The sequence below is a fragment of the Xyrauchen texanus genome, chromosome 12 (assembly GCF_025860055.1).
Source record: "Xyrauchen texanus isolate HMW12.3.18 chromosome 12, RBS_HiC_50CHRs, whole genome shotgun sequence".
NCBI classification, from domain to species: Eukaryota; Metazoa; Chordata; class Actinopteri; order Cypriniformes; family Catostomidae; genus Xyrauchen; species Xyrauchen texanus.
The window spans coordinates 8084745-8105748 of NC_068287.1; the positions used below are offsets into that span (position 1 = coordinate 8084745).

General features: G+C 38.4%; 2 protein-coding genes across 2 annotated transcripts; both read right to left on the reverse strand.

Annotated features, from left to right (window-relative positions):
• Positions 1-12236: 12236 nt before the first annotated feature.
• LOC127652724 (parvalbumin beta-like) lies at positions 12237-15840 on the reverse strand. Its single transcript, XM_052139053.1, has 5 exons — positions 15741-15840; positions 14901-14967; positions 14676-14808; positions 13356-13465; positions 12237-12521 (listed from the first exon to the last, which is right to left on the reverse strand). Exons 2-5 carry the CDS (start codon positions 14959-14961, stop codon positions 12496-12498), a joined length of 330 nt encoding a protein of 109 aa, XP_051995013.1. The 5' UTR covers positions 14962-14967; positions 15741-15840; the 3' UTR covers positions 12237-12495.
• A 1495-nt stretch (positions 15841-17335) lies between these two features.
• LOC127652726 (parvalbumin-2-like) lies at positions 17336-20712 on the reverse strand. Its single transcript, XM_052139055.1, has 5 exons — positions 20677-20712; positions 19979-20057; positions 18180-18312; positions 17971-18080; positions 17336-17503 (listed from the first exon to the last, which is right to left on the reverse strand). The coding sequence occupies exons 2-5, from the start codon at positions 20037-20039 to the stop codon at positions 17478-17480; spliced, it is 330 nt and encodes a 109-aa protein (XP_051995015.1). The 5' UTR covers positions 20040-20057; positions 20677-20712; the 3' UTR covers positions 17336-17477.
• Positions 20713-21004: the final 292 nt, after the last annotated feature.

Genomic DNA, 21004 nt, shown 5'->3' on the forward strand with positions numbered 1-21004 from the left:
TGTGTGTCTGTGTGAGAGTGAATGTGTGAGTGTGTCTGTGTGAGAGTGAATGTGTGAGAGAGTGAGTGAGTGAGTGTGTGTGTGTCTTTGTGAGAGTGAATGTGTGAGCGTGTAAGTGTGTGTGTGTGTGTGTGTGTGTGTGTTAGAATTGTGTTCTTATCTCTGTAACAGCTGGTTGCACAGTGTTTGTAGCATCTCTTTAATGTGCCCCAGCTCGCTGGTTGTCGTGAGTGTGGGTGTGGCAGGGGGCCGGGCCACAGCTTCAGCATAGCTCTGTGCTCTCTGCTGTGGGGGTCTCTCCTGGTTTGGGGCAGTTGTTTGTTTCCTTTTCCTTGTAGGGGGTTGATGACCTGCAGGTGGATGTGGGGCAGGTATGTGTGGGTTTACAGGTGTGTAGGGAGCCTCAGGTAGGTGTGTTGGGGGTATTGGACGACGTAAGTTGCTGTCTCTCCTCACCGGGGTCAAAGGGGCATATCTGGGCATGTAGGGGTGGATGGGCCGGTAGTGTCCTGGTGTCGTTGGAAAGGGGCTCAGTGATGTTGGATTGCGGCCCAGGGCAGCATCCTTTAGGTTTTTTGCAAAAACACGCACTCCGTCTTTGTGTAGGTGAATTCCATCAAAGAGGTGGTGGAGGCCGATGTGGTGGTGGTGGGCCAGATGCACATTAGGGAGCGTGGAACATTCTCGTGTGATTTCAGCATTGATGTTGTTGATGACATGAGGTGGTGTGTCACGTCGCGGCAGGAGTGTGGAGATCACAATACGGGTCTCTGGGAACTTTTTGCTGGTGATTTCTGCGACTTTCTTCACAGCATCAGCAGTATGGTTGCGCAGTGTGTGAAGGTCATTAGTCCCAGTGTGAATATTCACACATGAGGGGTTTCCAGAGAAGTCTCTAAGGAGCTGGTGGGCGTGGCCTGTTGTGCTGCATCGTTTCGCTGAAACTTTGTGATGTGGGAAGAGAGCTTCTGTGGGTCCAGGAACTTCCCATTAGAGTCAATCAGAATGAAAACATCTGGACCAGGGTCTGATGGGTTACAGTGAGGAGGCTGGGGTGATGAGGCCTGTGTTTTCACTGGTGTCTGTGTGTTAGATGCAGACTGTGTGTCTGCGTAAGTGTTGTTTTTGGGGGTTACAGGCATTGTAGTGCTGCAGTGAGGTGTACTATCTCTGCTATTCTCCTGTTGATCTCTTAGCTCTTTCAACTTTCTGGTGAAGTTTTTTTCATTACTCTCTGTGTCTTCTGTTAATTTTTCAATCTGTGCACGGAGAGTGTGATTTTCTTCTTTTAGTTCTTTAAGAGCTGCTGTGAGATTAGTGATGGAGGTGTTGCTCTCTTTCTTCAGCTGCTGGAGTTCATCTTTGAGCTGTTGGATGCAGATGTTTGTGTTGTGTGTGTCTGACTGTCTGTTTTGAATGTGTTCTCTGAACTCAATAAAGTCCAGTTCCAGCAGGGCCAGACTGTCTCTCAGCTGACGCTCAGATGGTGATGGTGGGGGTTTTTCTACACTCTCCTCCTCAGAGTCGGAGCAGTTTGCAGGGGTCTTGTCTCTCTCATTATCTACTCTGACTTTCAGCATAGTAAATATTTCCTCGAATGAGTTTAAGCTTGCCTCATTGCCTTGCAGAAGAATAGTGCCTTTAGTATAGTAAGTAATGGTGAGAATGGGGTTATCTGTGTCCAGCATTTCATCTTCACATACAGTTACTCTCCCACCTCTGCCAATTCCTTCTTTAAAAATATGCTTAAAATGATCACAGATGGCAGATTTCCATCCAGTAATCAGTGCAGTGTAAAAAATGTTATTGTTTTTTATTCTTTTCCCATTCAGTTGAATGTAGTCTGCATAAAGAGTATCAGGATTTTCTTTCAGTGTTTTCTCTTTGTGCTTTTTCCTTGCCTGCACACTTTTACACTTCTCAGGGTAGATCACCTCCCTGCACTCTGCTTGGCCTTTAGTCGTCATGGTGATCACTCTGGCAACTGTGCCAGAACTGCCAAACTGCCGTTTACTTTAGCTTTAGCCTTAGCTTACAACGATGGGATATTTTGATAGATATAGTTCAAATTTATAGTTTTATTGTTGTTGTATGCCAATTAAAACTCACCTGTCTGTTTTTCATTTGGAGATCTCTGTTGTAGGATGTTTTTTTTTTAGCTGTAGTCGATTTAATTAGTCCTTTCAGGTTTTGGAGGGAAAATGCAGGTAGCTCATATAGTGATGTTCCGGTAGCCAGATGCTAATCCTGATGTTTTTATCTTCTTTGTTGTAAAAAATATATATTTTTCTTGGTAAAAAATATATCTTCAAATGTTCCTCTATTGTTTTTTCTTGTTTGCTATAATAATTTTTCTCTCTGTCTCACTTTTTTGGTTTAATCTTTCTTAATTGTTCAGGAGCTCATATTTAGAGTGGCTGCTCAGTCTCTCTCTCTCTCTCTCTCTCTCTCTCTCTCTCTCTCGCTATCTATCTATCTATATGTCTGTCTGTCTGTCTGTCTGTCTATCTATCTATATGTCTTTCTGTCTGTCTGTCTGTCTGTCTATCTATCTATCTGTCTGTCTGTCTGTCTGTCTATCCATCTATCTGTATGTCTTTCTGTCTGTCTGTCTATCTATCTATCTATCTATCTATCTATCTATCTATCTATCTATCTATCTATCTATCTATCTATCTGTCTGTCTGTCTGTCTGTCTATCTATCTATCTATATGTCTTTCTGTCTGTCTATCTATCTGTCTGTCTATCTATCTATCTATCTATCTATCTATCTATCTATCTATCTATCTATCTATCTATCTATCTGTCTTTCTGTCTGTCTGTCTATCTATCTGTCTGTCTGTCTGGCTGTCTGTCTGTCTTTCTATCTATCTATCTATCTATCTATCTATCTATATGTCTGTCTCTCTATCTATCTATCTATCTATCTATCTATCTATCTGTCTGTCTCTCTATCTATCTATCTATCTATCTATCTGTATGTCTGTCTGTCTGTCTCTCTATCTATCTATCTATCTATCTATCTATCTATCTATCTATCTATCTATCTATCTATCTATCTATCTATCTATCTGTCTGTCTGTCTGTCTGTCTCTCTATCTTTCTATCTATCTATCTATCTGTCTGTCTGTCTGTCTGTCTGTCTCTCTATCTCTCTATCTATCTATCTATCTGTCTGTCTGTCTGTCTGTCTGTCTGTCTGTCTGTCTATCTATCTATCTATCTATATGTCTTTCTGTCTGTCTATCTATCTGTCTGTCTGTCTGTCTGTCTATCTATATGTCTTTCTATCTATCTGTCTGTCTATCTATCTGTCTGTCTATCTATCTATCTATCTATCTATCTATCTATCTGTCTGTCTATCTATCTATCTATCTATCTATCTATCTATCTAGTCTATCTATCTATCTATCTATCTATCTATCTATCTATCTATCTATCTATCTATCTATCTATCTATCTATTCAATTCAGTTCAAAGGGGCTTTATTGGCATGAATGTAAACAATACAATATTGCCAAAGCAGAACTACATCTTAATCTATACATTTAGTTTAACAAATTTAACACATATAAAAATAAATAATAAAAATAAATACAAAACAGGTTCAGAACTGGTGAAGACCACAGTGTTTAAATAACTGAAGAGAACTGACATATACTGACATATAAATGAATATACACACATAAACTGAGGGTCACTGTGGTGAACATTGGGGTGACACACGGGGGTAAAACACATAACACATATTCACCCACTGTCTCTCAGGCTGTGACACGTTAAAACATATCTTGCAGCCAGTGCTGCTGTGTGTCCCTTTCCAAGTATTATGTTAATTTCTTCTTGTTCTCTCATGGTTATAAATTTGTCTATGCTGTGTGTTAATTTATGCATATAAATGTCCCTTGTATTTTTACATTTTGGGCAGTGAAGGAGAAAGTGCACCTCTGTCTCGACCTCACCTGTCGTACAGTGAGCACACACCCTTTCTTCTCTGGGTAACCATGTTTTTCTGTGTCTGCCTCTCTCGATGGCGAGACTGTGCTCACTGAGCCTGTATTTGCTCAGGATCTGTCTCTGCTTTGTATCTCTGACAGTCAGGAGATACTCTTCCAATTCATACTTTGATTTTAGAGTCCGATAGAATTGTAATTTGCTTTGTGTTTTAGTTTCTTGATCCCAATGTTTCGGATAGGTGATTTGAGATTGTTTGATGATCTGATTTATTCTGATGTTTGGTTGTAAAGCAGTGCTGGTCTGAGGCTGGTTAGTGTTAGTACTGTTAACCGGGTTAGTGAGTCTCAGAACCAGCTGACTGAGGGGACTGTTTTCAGGGTTCAGTTCTTGGGTTTGTAGCTCTTTATAATGAAGCGACTCTGTGGGACTTGATTTTAAATGCATCCAAAAATTTTGAGATCTTTTTTGTATGTTAATGATCAATGGGAATCGGCCTAATTCTGCCCTGCATGCATTATCTATCTGTCTGTCTGTCTATCTATCTATCTATCTATCTATCTATCTATCTATCTATCTATCTATCTATCTATCTATCTATCTATCTATCTATCTATCTATCTATCTGTCTGTCTGTCTGTCTGTCTGTCTGTCTGTCTGTCTGTCTATCTATATGTCTTTCTATCTATCTATCTATCTATCTATCTATCTATCTATCTATCTATCTATCTATCTGTCTGTCTGTCTGTCTGTCTGTCTGTCTATCTATCTATCTGTCAATTCAATTCAATTCAATTCAACGAGCTTTATTGGCATGACAAAGACATTTTGTATTGCCAAAGCAATTACATAGAAAACAGAACATGAACTGAACAAGGACATGAGAACAATAATAACTATAAAGAGATAACATTCATCATTTATGCAACATTATACAGGTTTGGATACAGGGGTCGGGGATTGGGGTCAGGGGTCATCAATACATTCATATATTATTATTTGTATTATTTATTTATTTTATTTTAGCTCTGGTTGTCCCTCAGGTTTCTACAGGATGACACAAATCTTGCAGCTATATTTGCACATTCTTCCTTTTCACCCAGAATAAAACAAATTTTTTGTGTCGGGGTACATTCGTTGAACTCTGGGTATATATTGTTAAATTTGTGGTAATATTTGTTTCTAATTGGTTGGTATTTTGGGCATTCTGTGAGGAAGTGCAGTTCTGTCTCAATCACTCCCAGGATGCATTGGGAGCACAATCTGTCCTCGCGGGGTAGCCATGTCTGTCTGCGGCGCCCGTCTCTATAGCCAGACTGTGCTCGCTGAGTCTGTACATCGTCAGTGCTTTTCTTAATTTTCTGTCACTCACTGTGGTCAGATAGTTTGCCACCGTGTACTCTCGATTTAGTGCCGAATAACATTCCAGTTTGTGTTGAGTTTTAATGGTGTTTGTCCAATGCATGAGGTATTTTTCCTTTTCTTTGTGTATAATTTGGTTAGGCCGAATGTTTGTGAGTGTGCCGTTATCCTGAGACTGGACGATCTCCTCAGGTGTGACCTCAGTCAGTCTCAGGACAAGCTGGCAGAGGGGACTCTTCACTGAGCTCAGCTCTTGGTACTTAAGGGCTTTGTAATGGTATGTGTTGGGGTTACTTGTTTTTAGGTGCTTCCAGAATTTGATGGCTCTTTTTTGAATGTTCAGAAGGAGAGGGTATTGGCCTAATTCTGCCCTGCATCCATTATTTGGGGCTTTTCTTTGGACATAAATTATTCTTTTACAAAATTCCAGATGCAGAGTTTCAATGGGATGTTTTTCCCAGTTTAAATAGTCAAATTTTACAGGTGGACCCCACACTTCACTGCCATATAATGCAATTGGTTCGATGGCTGATTTGAATATTTTGAGCCAGATCCTAATTGGAATATCAATTTTAATGGATTATTTAATGGCATAAAAAGCCCTTTGAGCTTTCTCTTTGAGTTCATTCACAGCCAAAGTAAAATTACCTGTAGAACTGATTTTTAGGCCGAGGTAAGTGTAAGTCTTTGTGATTTCAATGCTTCTGTTTGATAATGTAAATATGTTTGTTAATCCCTGAGATCTGGATCGCTTTTGGAAAATCATGACTTTAGTTTTTTGGTGGTTGACTGACAGGGCCCAGGTCTGACAGTGACCCGCCAGCAGATCCAGGCTGTCCTGCAGCCCCTCTTTAGTGGGCGACAGGAGAACCAGGTCATCTGCGTAGAGGAGACACTTTATTTCTGTGTCATGTAAAGTGAGACCTCGAACGGGAGATTGTTCAATAGTTTGTGCCAACTGATTGATATATATATTGAAGAGGGCGGGGCTTAAACTGCAGCCCTGTCTCACTCCTCGCCGCTGAAGGAAAAATGTGGTTCTTTTATTGCCAATTTTAACAGCACATTGACTGGATGTGTACATAGATTTGATGACATCATAAGCTTTTCCCCCTACACCACTGTCAATAAGTTTGAAGTATAATCCTTCATGCCATATTGAGTCAAATGCTTTCTTAAAATCTACAAAACAAGCGAAAATTTTGCTTTTATTTTGATGTACAGATTTATCAATGAGTGTCTGTAGGGTGAAAATGTGATCAGATGTGCGACATTTTGGCATGAATCCAATTTGACATTTACTCAAGACATTGTGCTTCATAAGGAAGTGTAAAAGTCTGGTGTTTAAAATACTGCAGAACACCTTCCCCAGATTACTGTTCACACAGATGCCTCGGTAGTTATTAGGGTCTAATTTATCTCCACTCTTATAAATGGGGCTGATGAGTCCTTGATTCCAGATCTCAGGGAAATAACCCACACACAGAACGTCATTGAACAGTTTTAGGATTGCCAGTTTAAAGTTGTGATCCATGTGTTTCAGCATCTCATTGAGTATGCCGTCTACACCACATGCTTTTTTGGGCTCTAGGACACTGATTTTGTCTTCCAGTTCTTTCATTGTGATGGGAAGATCTAATGGGTTTTGGTATTTTTTAATGGATTGTTCAAACTCTTCTAATTTTGTAATAATGTCACTTTGATCATGATTTTGGGTTGTGCTATATAGATCTTGGAAATGATTTTTCCACAGCTCTCCATCTTGTATTGCCAATTCTTCATGTGATTTATATAGTGATTTCCATTTATCCCAGAACTTATTTGAGTTGACTAATTCTTCAATTTCTTGAAGCTGGCTCTGTAAAAACTGTTCTTTTTTCCTTCTGAGTGTGTGTTTATATTGTTTTAGTGCCTCGCAGTAACGGAGGCGTAGGCCTTGATTGTCTGGTTGTCTGTGTTTTTGGTTGGATAATTTTCGGAGGTTCGTCCTCAGAGTCTTACAGTCTGAATCAAACCATTTGTCTGTGTCTAATTTCTTTTTCTTAGGTTTGATTTGTGCCAAATTGCTTCTTTGTGCAATCTTGTAGAAAATGGTATTTAGCTCTTTTACTGCCTGATTTACACCATCTTCATTTTGAGTATATTTCTGTATTTGGAAAGAAAAAATGAGCGATTGTATTTCTGTAAGTGTAATTGCATTAGTGTAGTCATTGATGCTGTTTTCCGTCCATTTAAATGAGAGTATTCTGCTCATTGCGTGTGGTGTTGTGATTGTTGTTTTGGTTGTTGATTCAGACTGTTTGACATACAGGGTAATTTGGCTGTGATCTGAGAAAGCTGTTAATGGTTTGACTGTGAATGCTCTCAAAGAAGAAAGGTCCAAATCTGTTATTGCATAGTCGACCGTGCTGCTACCAAGAGCTGAGCTGTAGGTGTACCGTCCAAAAGAGTCTCCCCTTAGTCTTCCATTGACGATGTACAGACCCAGACTCCGACAGAGCTGTAGCAGCTGCTTTCCATGGGCGTTTGTTGCCTTGTCATTGTTCTGTCTGGGGGCATGAGAGGGAAAAATAACATTATTTCCAGTAATGAATCGGTCACCGTATGTGTCTGTGAAATCTAGTTCTACACCAGTTCTACAGTTCAGATCCCCCAGAATCAGCACATTTCCCTGGGCCTGGAAATGACTGATTTCTCTCTCTATGATGGGAAAGGTTTCTTCCTGGAAATAGGGCGACTCAAGAGGGGGGATATATATTGCACATAGAAAGACAGATTTTGATGTTGACATCATGCCTTTTTTTATTTTCAGCCATAGATGGTACTGTTCAGTTTTTATTAATTCTATGGCACAGGATAATTCAGATTTAATCCAGATTAACGTCCCTCCTGAGTTTCTACCCTGTTTAACTGATTTGAGTTTTACTGACGGTAACACTATTTCTTTGTACCCTGCGGGACAACCAGTCATCACCTCGACTCCATGTTTCCTGTAAAATAATGACATCATGTTCTTGAATTTCTCTGATGAAATCAGAGTTTCGACTCTTTAGGCCAAAAGCTGAGGAGCTCAGACCTTGTATATTCCACATGGAAATGCAGAATGATTTCATCTAAAGGTAGTCTGTTGGATTGGTTTGCTATTTTTTAGGAAAGAGAAAGACATAAAAGACCAAAAACAATGCAGAAACAATGAATAGTGTAAATATAATTATGTAAAATGTAATTATGTAAGGTCCTTTAAATTGGAAGCACTGTCCTTACACAATATTTATTTATTTTTTTCTCCTCATTTCTTACCACTGCCCAGTGTGGGACAGTAAGTGTGAGCAGATGATGCTCAGCATGTGCTGGATGTCCTGAAGTTCAGTGTTGGCTCGTTTTGCTTCTCCACTGAGAGCCTGGGCATAGCTCAGTTTACCTGGCTGGGGTGTGGCATGCTGCGGAGGGTGGTTCAGTGCTGTGGGGTACCCTGCAGGTGCTGGGTGTTTGGGGATTTCGTAGGGCAGTCTCTGACCACGTGGCTCCTCTCTGGGTGCTGTAGCTCTGGGTGTGGCTCTGGATGTCTTGTTGGATGGGGCATTGTTCTCTGACCTGCGTCTTGTTGGATTTCCTGGGCTTGAGTTTGTTCTGCTCCAACGGGGGCTTGTCTGATTGTTCCGATTTAGAGCAACATCTTTCATTCTTTTTGCTAGCACATGTACAACATTCCTGTATAAATGAACATGATCATACAGACAGCTTGTGTCCAGGTCTGTGTGGTGTGCCAGGTGGACATTAGGCAGTAGCGCACAGTGTCTTGAGATGCTGGCATTTATTTTGGTGATCGTGTGAGGATGAAAATCTTTTCTTGGGAGCAGAGTGGAGAAGATAATTTTTGAACTGGGGAAGGAATGTCTTGCTTTCTCTAGAACAGCTCTCAGAGAATCAACCACCCCGTCCTGCTGGCTCCTGAGGTCATTTGTGCCTGTGTGTATAATGATGTGGCTGGGGCAGCCGAGTTGTGACTCTGTGAGGAGTTCCAGGGCTTTCTTAGTGTTGGGGCACCAGAGTTTAACGGCTCGGTGATGGGGGAAGAGTTTATTTACATCAATAAATTTTCCATTTGAATCTATGAGTAGCACTATTTCCGGTTTCTCTGTCCTGAATGGTTTTGGGCTGCTGGCTTGTGAGTGCTGGCTCTGTTGTGTGTTATCTGGCAGGGGGTGCTGTGGCGTCAGTGGGTTGCCTGAGTCGGGCTCCTCAGTGGTGGGGGCAGCAGTGGTGCTGTAAGGATCTGCTCTTGTCCCTCTCTGGTCTCCAGCAGCTCTCTTATCTGCTCTCTCATTGCTGTGAGCTCGCTGCGCTGCTGCTCTTTCTCTTCCTGTAGCTCTCTCACCTGTTGCTCTAGCTTTAATGTGCACTGCTCTCTATCCTGTAGCTGCTGTCTTAATGCAGTCAACTCTCGGTGGTAATTGTCCTTTTCTCGCTGCAACGCTCTCATTTGCTGTGAGAGGGCTGTTAGTTGTGTGACCTGCTCTTTATCCTGCTGTAGTTTGGTGAGACAGGCACATCTGTCTGTGTGCACAGGCTGCTGTTTTAACACCGTTTCTCTTAGCTGCACAAGCTCCAGCTCCAGCCTTGTGAAGTGTTCCTGTAGCAGAGGAACAGATTTGAGCGCTAGAAGGTCCAGGTCCTGGCTGGGTCTCTCTTTTCCCTCAGACTTTGTGGGAGGGGCCATGCTGTGGTCTGACCTGGGCTCTGGTGTTCTCTGTGCATTCTGCTCACATGACAGATTCTTGTTTAATGAAACTTTCTCTTGTTTGGTAATTTCATTTATTGCACTGTAGTCAGCCTGAAAAGCTTTTAGGTTTCCCTGGACCATAACTGTGCCATTTTTATATATATTGACAGTGATTATTGTGCTGTCAGGATCATCTGTCTCTCTGATTTTGACTTTCCAGCCATTACAGATGCCCTCTTTCTTTACTGATGGGTAGTGGCTGATTATAGCTTTGTGCCAGAAGCTGGGGTTTTCAGAGAAGAAAATTAGATTACTTATTTCTCCATTTTTAAACAAGTCTGCAAAAAGTGTCTCTGGACTGTCTTTAAGCAGCTTCTGTTTAAACAGTTTTCTTGCAGAGTCACTTGTTAAATGTGGGGGATACTGAATGTGCACACAGTCTGTGAGTACTGGGGAGTTCATTTGCATAGAGCAGTGGGGAGATTGTAGCTGCTCCTCTGATTGGTCCATTTTCCCAGGCTCATTTGAATTGCTACACTGAGGTGCTCCAGATTCTTTGCTAGTCATGGCTTCAGTATGTTAGCATTTTAGCTTTAAATTTAGCTAAATGTAAACTTTAAGCTTATTTAAGCAAATATAATTTTGCATCCAAGTTCTACAATTAGTTGTTCCTTTCTTAGGGAAAAAACGTCCAATAAGGGTTATGTTGTACTCACTGCTTTAGCCACTGTGAATTTTGTATAGTTTTGTCCTGTTTGCAGTTTTCCCTCCAATTTTCTTCAAGTCTCTGCTGCTGTGCTGTTTGAATCTGCTTCTCTCTGCTGAATCTTTTTTGTTTAAATCAAAGAATATTAAATTTTCTGATAATTTTGCATCAAAATCCTCTTCTGTATGTTATATTCTCATTGATTTTGCTGATGGTCTGATCAAACTATCTTTATCTATCTTAAAATAGCAAACATAAAGAAATTTTAAGAGCTCATGTAGATCATGACTAACTGACTCTCTCTCTCTCTCTCTCTCTCTGTCTATCTGTCTATCTATCTATCTGTCTGTCTGTCTGTCTGTCTGTTCTGTCTGTCTATCGTATCTATCTATCTATCTATCTATCTATCTATCTATCTATCTATCTATCTATCTATCTCTCTGTCTGTCTGTCTGTCTGTCTGTCTGTCTATCTATCTATATGTCTTTCTATCTATCTATCTATCTATCTATCTATCTATCTATCTATCTATCTATCTATCTATCTATCTATCTATCTGTCTGTCTGTCTGTCTGTCTGTCTGTCTGTCTGTCTGTCTGTCTATCTATCTATCTATCTGTCTGTCTATCTATCTATCTGTCTGTCTGTCTGTCTATCTATCTATATGTCTTTCTATCTATCTATCTATCTATCTGTCTGTCTGTCTGTCTGTCTATCTATATATCTATCTATCTATCTATCTGTCTGTCTGTCTGTCTGTCTGTCTGTCAGTCAGTCAGTCTGTCTGTCTGTCTGTCTGTCTGTCTGTCTGTCTATCTATCTATCTATCTATCTATGTCTTTCTGTCTATCTATCTATCTGTCTGTCTATCTATCTATATGTCTGCCTGTCTGTCTGTCTGTCTGTCTATCTGTCTGTCTGTCTGTCTGTCTGTCTGTTTGTCTGTCTGTCTATCTATCTATCTAAATGCGTTTTTTGCATTTTATGCGTAAATGTTTTTTTTTCCTATAAATTCTTCTCCCTGCCCAGTATGTGATGATATGCTCAAAGAATGCAAAACACCAAAAAATAAAAGAAGAACAAGGTGAAAGTGGAGATTTTTTCTGTCGATATAAGACAATAAACATTGCTTTCCCTTAGTAAGTATAATCTTAATAATACTTTTCTTATAACTATAGTCTTGTATTCGTATTCATGTATTCAGTATATGAAACAATAAGTGAATGAATATGAAAGATAAAAAAACAACTAACAAATAGATACATTAATAAACCTTACATCTTCAAACATCAGTGGGTGAATTAAGGAAATGCTGTTATGTTAATATTTGATGAAAATATTTCTGTGGGACTTTTATAGGCAGTGATGATATTGTGCATAAAATTCAGCCCCTTATTTCTTGGAATTGTCATTATTATCAACTTTTTGCACACAGCTAGTGTAAGAAATTATTGTTTGCAAATTGGAAAAAAGAAAGGGAAAAAAGTAAATATTGCAAAAGAATATTTATTCTTTTCTTATCGTCCATTTCCCTAAAAGTGCATCGTTCTTTACAGTAAGCAAAATTCATATTTAAGACAGGAGACACAACTGTTTCATTCACAGTCATCATTTTGACAGTGTGCTGCATGGGAGGAACTTCTCATAAGCATCATGAGTAAAAAAAAATATTTATAGTAAGATGAAAATGGGAGGTCTTGGGAAAAAGTTGTTCCTTCAGAGCAAGAGGTGTTGTTGGTCAGTTGCAATTTATGCCTTAATCAAGGCAGCAAACTCTGTCAGGAGGAAAACAGAATAAAAAGGTTAAACATTCAGTTAAAACATGAAAGTACAGTATATTATGTTAACTCTCTACAGTAAATGTTTTAGTGATATATTACAGGTACAGTAAGGTATATTCTATAAAGTTACATCTAACACCACAATAATATCCTATTAATGCAATAAATGTCATATTTAGTTTGATTATTATTTAGTGAATTAACTTCAGTTGATGTTTCTCTGTCTCTGCCAATAACTTGAGACTCGAGTCTTTTGAATTTGTTTACCAAAAAGATTTGTTCAGATTTGTTTACTAATTCATTCAGTGACCATGGGCATTATTCATTAAATGAGCAGAACAAATTTGTTTGTAAATACATTACGTACATTTTCCCATTGAACTGAATGGGACAATCTATGTAAGAATGGATTTACTAACATATATATACACACACAAGTTTGTTCTGATCTTGATCTTGTTAAACCAATGATATGCTCCTTCACAGCCCACACTTGAATGCAATTGGTCGGTCTTTGCAGGCAAGAAAAGTGAACAAAGCAGTCTCACTCTCCAAACTAGTGCAGTGCTGCCGATGTTTTAACTGTTTAAGAGATCGTAAACTAGGCGATCACAGATTTGCGTGCTGATTGTGGTCACAGATTTTTAGAGGGGCTGAGAAGAAATAAAGGGGGGCTTCCAGCAATGCTTATGACATACACTGAGGTACAGGACATTGGGGTACATTGATGTACATAAAGGTATATTATGAAACAAAATACTATAGAAATCCCACTACCTATGTAGACAGTTAAATGGTTAATGTTTGACATGAATTCAAATAACTGACCATCAACTCCGATCTTGCCATCATTGTCAGAATCCCCAGCCTTAAGGAAAGCCTTGGTCTCGGCATCAGTAAGTGCTCTGGCATTGGCCTTGAAGTTCTGCAGGAACAGTCTGTCAAAACACAATTCATCCTTCAGGAAAACATGGACTTGATTTCACTGCAAGCAGTAGTTCATCTTGAAAAGTTTTACAGTTTTGATAGCTTGATTACATTACATTTATAACATTAAAGCAATAAAGGACTAGAGGTTATGCTACTGTATATTGTGAATATACTTTATTCTGAATTGTGCTTTTAGGCTCGATTCACAGTTAAATAAACAGTATATAGCATATAGCAAGACCGTAAATGCCTTATTGCTTTAATTAAACAATGAATACATAATTAAAATAAAAAAGACACAATTTTTCATTAAAACACCATTTTATTATATCAGTTCAGTAGGACTATCCGTCCACTAGACTAGAATATAAAGTCCCTAAAATAGCAGAACTGTGAACCAAATATAACGATCTGCTTTGGCTGCTGTGCGGTGATATGGTGAACAGGTGTCTTAAAGGGACAGTTCACCCAAAGATGAAAATTAGCTCATCATTTATTCGCCATCATGCCATCCCAGATGTGTGTGACTTTCTTTCTTCTGCAGAGCACAAATGAAGATTTTTAGAAGAATATTTCAGCTCCATAGGTCCATACAATCCAACTGAATGGTGACCAAAACTTTGTAGCGCCAAAAATCATATAAAGGCAGCATAAAAATACATATGAATCCAGTGGTTTAGTATATGTCTTCTGAAGTGATGCAATCACTTTGGGTAAGAAACAGATTCATATTTAAGTGCTTTTTGACTATAAATCTCCACTTTTACTTTCAGAACATGAAAGGCGAGATTTGTAGTAAAAAAGGACTTAAATATTGATCTGTTTTTCAACTACACCCACATAATCGCTTCTGAGGACATGGATTTAACCACTGGAGTCTTATGGATTACTTTTATTCTGCCTTTATGTGCTTTTTGGAGTTTGAAAGGACTATTAACTTGCATTGTATGCACCTACAGAGCTGAAATATTCTTCTAAAATATTTGTTTGTGTTCATCAGAAGAAAGAAACTCATGCACATCTGGGATAGCATGAGGGTGAGAAAATGATGAGAGAATTTTCATTTTGGGGTGAATTGTCCCTTTAACTGTCATTAATTAGCCTAATGTACATTTAAATAGACAGAACTGTCATATGGCTGTACACAAACTACTAATCTGTTTAGCTTCATATTATGTTTGTTAGTCATTATTAACTATTTATTTATGTTCCTCTTACTTGAGTTCCTCCTCCTCAATGAAGCCACTCTTGTCCTGATCAATGATTGCGAAAGCCTTCTTAACCTCGTCGCCAGACTTGCCAGCCAGGCCGACCTTGGCGAAGAACGACTTATGGTTGAAGGAGTCAGCAGCTGTGCATGAAACATATAAAAATACATAAAAACACACTCTTCTTTAATGGAGGATGGTCACTATAGGTGTTACATGATTCCTGGTATCTCACCCTTGCATGCTTCCAGTGCTGCAGTGATGTCAGCGTCCTTCAGGAATCCGGCGAATGCCATCTTTAGCTGAATCATAACAAATAATAATAAAACAGGAATTACAACAATATCACATCATACATGCAACATGAAGGAACATCAATAGTCAGTTCTCTCCAACAGCTTAGGCATATTTAGTTGCCTAACTTAACCTTGGTTGATGCTAATTTACATATAGACCTATTTTGAAAATGTATGCATTTAAATTTCATAACAAAATTCCATCATTGTAATTTTTACTAACATTAAATGAATAAACCTTGAATACATGTACGTTTTATTTATTTCATTTAGTTAAAGATTACTCAATTAAATGTAATGGATTTTTATTTTCTATTTGTTTTAGGAAATTGAAATGCATAAATCTTTAAAATAGGCTAAAATATTCTTTGAGTATTAAAATATTTTAGTTAAGTCCTATGTTAATATTAGTTGAACTAACGTTCACCAGAGTTAACATGTAAACCTTGTTGTTAAAGTGTTTCCAAATAATGTACTTTTACCAATGTATTAATAATATTAACTTATGCCATCATATTCAGCCATGTAGTTCAGTTGGCCCATAAAAACACAGAGAATCGGGTAACATGTCACATGAGAAAAATCCCAACGGGTCCATTGAGGTCCTCTTAAAATAAACCAGCAGGCAAAGAAATTCCATATTGAGCAGATTCAGATGCAAGATGCAAACTTTTAAATTCAGGATCCATTTCTGCTAGCATTGATTGCTCCATAATAAATCAGGATGTCCCAGTCCAGTTTTTTGTCCATAGATAGACTGGGCCCCTGTGCAAACTCACCTCTGTTGTCTTTCGGTGCTGAAGGTGTATCAGAAGACTCGAGCTGTGAACTGCAGTGCTCTCCAGGCCCCTGACCGCCTCCTTATATACCTTCAGTGGCTCCAAATATGAATTATAATGTAATGGACACCCCGTGGATTAGGGGCCAGTTGACATGTGTCCAGCAGACACACTGTACTATATTTATCCTAAAAAATGAAGATGCTTAAAAAGGTGCGTTTGAAAAAAGTCCATCATATACTTGAATGCTAATAATACCCACTGCTGATATTGCATGGATAAATTCCTATGGTCTCTTGGTCAGTGGACGGAAAGACTGCATGAAGAAACTTTGGGCATATGGGACACTTTTCCAACTCTAATGTTGGACGATTTCCATTTTTATTCTGGGTATGGACTCTGCTGGTTACTTATGTGTAAAGTATGATTAGATTTCCAAGTCTAGAAATATATAGCATAACTTTGTCTTAGATTAGTAACAGAAATTACTATAATTTTGCATGATATTTGGCTATATATTTTATTTAAACACAGAAGAGCACACGCATTAGTAAGCTAGAGCTCTTTTCTGTCTTTAAATACGTTTCTGCATGGTACAGACTAGGGGGGAGGGGGATAAAGCAAACATGTTTGCCTCTGTTGAGAGCCTTACTTATTAAACAACTAGTTTTGTGTATATTCAGATAACTGTAATTATAATAGTACATCTGTTACTCCAGATTCAGACCTGTTAGAGGCAATGCTTTTTCAGACAGCAGATGACAGCAGAGCGTCATGATATCTGACTGTTTCACAACAGCCAAACAACCGTTGCAATTGAGTAGCTAATCAAGCTAACACTTCCCTGTGTGCTAAAAACACAACTGTTTTTCCAGTATTTCACTGAATAGTGTTTTAAATCACAATGTGGTCAATTAAAACTCTCTAATTAGGGTACTTCATCTATTTTATCTTCATTGTAAGCAGTAAAACATTAGTTCATAGCCAGTAGCTTTAATGAAATCATACCAGGTGCAGTGTTCAACAGGTTTTGGAAGACTAAACTTGGCTCTCACTTTGTTCTCACTGCTATTCTGAGCATTCAGGAAGCTGCCATGCACTCTAATTGGGCATGCAAAATCTATCCTGTGTAAATCCCTTCCAGTGCATCTCGGCAAATCTCTGGTCCTTCCCTCACCCAGCCATTTTTGCCAAGAGCGATCACTTCCTGCTGGACATCCCTTTCACTCTGAATGCATTATCATAACAATTTCAATGTAGAACCCTTGTCAAGTGAATGGGAATGTCACTTAACACCCAAAGAACATATCAAAAAGTCTGCTTCAAACACGTGTTATACCAAAACTATATTTATTCCTTGCTTTTCACTCTTCCCCAGATGTGCATTTGAGACTGTACATTTGCACAAGCCAATGGGCTTGAAATCAAACTTCCAACTAACACAAGCAATACCCTATCCAGACATCGTACTCAATACTGAGAAAACTGTCCATAAGTTATTCATTAATAAGATATACTTTATATATATATATATATATATATATATATATATATATATATGTATATATGTATGTATATATATATATATATATATATATATATATATATATATATATATATATATATATATATATATATATATGTATGTATGTATGTATAAAAAAGTTCAGTTGAGAAAAGTGTGAGCTGGCGTGGTTCTTGTCCTTGAATTTGGAAGGGTCTCAGTCAGATGAAAATTTAAGCCTTTACAAGAGCAGCAAACTCTGTGAGATGAGACAAAGATGAGAATACCATTAGTGAATTTGGTTTTCATATACTACTAGTCTTGTATACTGCACTGCCAGTCAGTTGCTCAGCAGTGATGACAAAGATATCATGAGTGAATTGGGAAGTGTCAAGACCTCTGCTCAATGTTCCTACACTCTTAAAAAGAAAGGTTTCAAATAAAACTGAAATCGTTTTTTTACAGTCCATAGGAGAAAATTTTAAGTTCCACACAGATCTGTTTTACTGATATATATACTGGTGTGAACCCAGAAATCAGTATGCTTATCTGAAGAACCTATGAACCATAGCAAAAACAGATAAAATTGTTCTTGATATGAAGGGGTTTCTTTGTTGAACCTAAGGTGCTACAAAGAAACTTTGAAGAACCTTGATTTTTTTAAGAGTGTGGAGCAGAATTGACCAAACAGTTAACACTCCCAGTATGAACTTATTTGAGATGTACCATCAGCTCCAATCATGCCATCACCATCACTGTCACCAGCAGTAAGGAAGGCCTTGGTCTCTTTATCGGTCAGAGCCCTGGCACTGGCCTTGAAGTTCTGCAGGAACAGCCTACAGGAAGAGCACAGACATGTGATTCAGTTCAACTGCTTTTGGTTTAGATCATGAGAGGTGTAGGATTTATATGTGTTAAATGTGGATGAGCCTCACTTCAGCTCCTCCTCCTCAATGAAGCCGCTGTTGTCCTGGTCAATGATGGCAAAAGCCTTCTTGACATCATCGGAGGACTTGGCGGACAGACCGACCTTGGCGAAGAAGGACTTGAAGTTGAAGGATTCAGCAGCTGTGTGAGGAGAATATTGTGCCAAAATGAGTGTTCTTCCCTAATTAATAAAATAATGATTCAGTCCAATCATAATCAAATATGCTATGGTGCTCAGTCTCAGAAATTAACTTTTACATAAAGAAGCTATATTCGCCACTGGATTTGAATTTCAGTGGCATTTTTACCTTTACAATGGCAAATAGTTGTCTAACCATAGAAAACATTAACAGTGTCTCATTTGTTTATGTCAAATTTTCAAGATTTTTTGAATCGAAAGGTATGCAAAGGTATGCATTTTACTACTCCCTGAAAGATATTAATGAAAGAAATGTCCTGAGATGTCACTGGTCTCTGTGACAGCTCTAGATTCTGTAAACAGCAAACAAAAATGTGTCCGTGGGCCATGGTCTCGGATGATTTCTGCCAGTCAATCATTTTGCATGTTTTCATTGTAGTTGTAGTTGCAGCGAATTATTGAGGCATAATTCCATTTTTTTGCCATGTTGCTCATTACAGTTTTCAATTGAGGGCGCTATTTTGCTGCTGTTGTTTTTGGCAACCATTTCTGCTGGTGTCGGTCTCAATAAAGCCCATTTTTGGCATCTTTGGAGTGTGGGGTTTTGGGAAAGTGGGCGTGGCTAATCTAACAGCTCAGCTTGATAGCTTGTGGGAATTCGAGAACAGCTAAAATCTCTTACAGCACCTTTAATACATTAATTTATTAAAATTCTCAAGATTAAAAATGTATTATCTCTTACCATTAACATTAAATCAACATCAACATTATTATTATTAAATAATATATATGATAAAATAATATATGATAAAATGTATAACTAGGACTATAACAAAATCTTAAGAACTTTATCAGATCAATAATTATTTTTTTTTATTATTATGATTATGATTATTATAATTTTTTACCCTACATTTTGTTAGGGGAATTTTTGTCACTTTTATGAGTCTAGTGCTAATAAGACATGTGTTCAAGCATTTCTCAACACATTTACACTAAAAAGCCACTATGGACTGTTCTCCTAGCAATGCACAATACAAAAGTCAATAGTTTGGACCAACTTATCATTTGGATGGAATTCATCTTTTTGAAAAACTGAAAGCTTCTACTTAAGTTAGTTTTGTAAACAAACTTTAAACTATGCCTATACATTCTGGGCTACTTTGAAGCTAAAATATAAGATAGTAGTTAACTTTATAATCCCCATACTTCCATTTGTGCTATTTTCATAGTTTTGATGACAGTACTATTATTCTAAATTAAAAAAAAATAAGCAACTGTAAGTAATAATGAATCTATTATAATAAGCCTCTGAAGCTTCTTACTTTTAATATATACGTAACTAACACTGGTTGCCCCACTCCAAACGGGATTCGAACCAGCATCTCCAGCATGGGAGGCAAGTGTGCTAACAATGAGACATTTGCACTGATGGTAACACAGCTATAACATTATATGGTATAATAGCTTTAATAATGAACAGAGACAAACAATTCTACAATACTAAGTGCATTCAAATAGTAAGAAATGTAATAATTTGATTAACATATTTTCATATTTACATGTACATGAACTGCTGATCTGTTAAGCATTATCAGCTGTTTGTTAATGCCTTAAAGTTATGTGTAGTGTAGTGTAGAAATTATCAAGTGGTGTGTTGTGGTTTACCCTGGCATTCAGCAATAGCAGCATCCACATCAGCTGCGGCGAGCATAGCGGCAACGGCCATTTTCTGGTTCTGATTAGGCTGCAAAATAACAGAAATATTGGGTAAGGACTATTTTACAGATGGGGTATTAAAATGATCTTTCATGCAATATACAAAAACACCCTTCTATATTTCCCCAAACTGGTTTAAACTTATCTACTAATGATATTTAACTCAATCCTTCCAACCTTCTGAATTACAGGTATCATTAACTGCACGCGCGCAACTTTCTCATTCACAGCTCTGCCATGAAAGATCATAATTAAGTGCCTACTTCCCGCAGGTGCAAGGCAAAGATGTCTGCTCATATCAACAGAGGCCAGAAATACCAAATCACTAGTGATGGAGTCTACACTAACTGACAGTTAACACAATTAGATAAACACAATACATTTTAAACTAGATATCCACAGCGGTAAGCCATCAGTAATTGGTTTCCAAGGTTTCCAGTCTTTAGTGTCATCGTCCACAGAGGGATGTGACCCTGAATCACAGATGCCTTGATGCTCTCCAAATACCAGTATAACATATTCCAAAGTGTGCTGTGATGAAGTTCAGTAAGATTTCCCTGAGAAGCCTGATCATAATGTGTAAAAATTCTGGTGACCCTCAGTAGATGATTGCATCCATGGGTGAAGGCTGCAGGACACACACTCACCTTGTGCTTGTCTAAGGCGAGTGAAAAACCAAAGGAGTTAGTCGAGGTGTGAACAGTTCTTGTGTGGGAATCTGCTTATATATCCTCACCCTCACCATTTACAGGAATTCGAAGCTCAGTAACAGATACTCCATGTAGGACTAGGTTAGGAATAGTGTCGAAAAAATGTGTCCAGTAGTCAAGTTGGGCTATTTTTAGTGTCACAAACGATGCTCAGAACCATCTGTGGGACCCTATAGACTTCTCTAGAGACCCTCCTCCCAGAGCGAGCTCAGGGTCAGTAATCATCCATGCACACCACTCGATATTTCCATCTGGCTGTTTACTT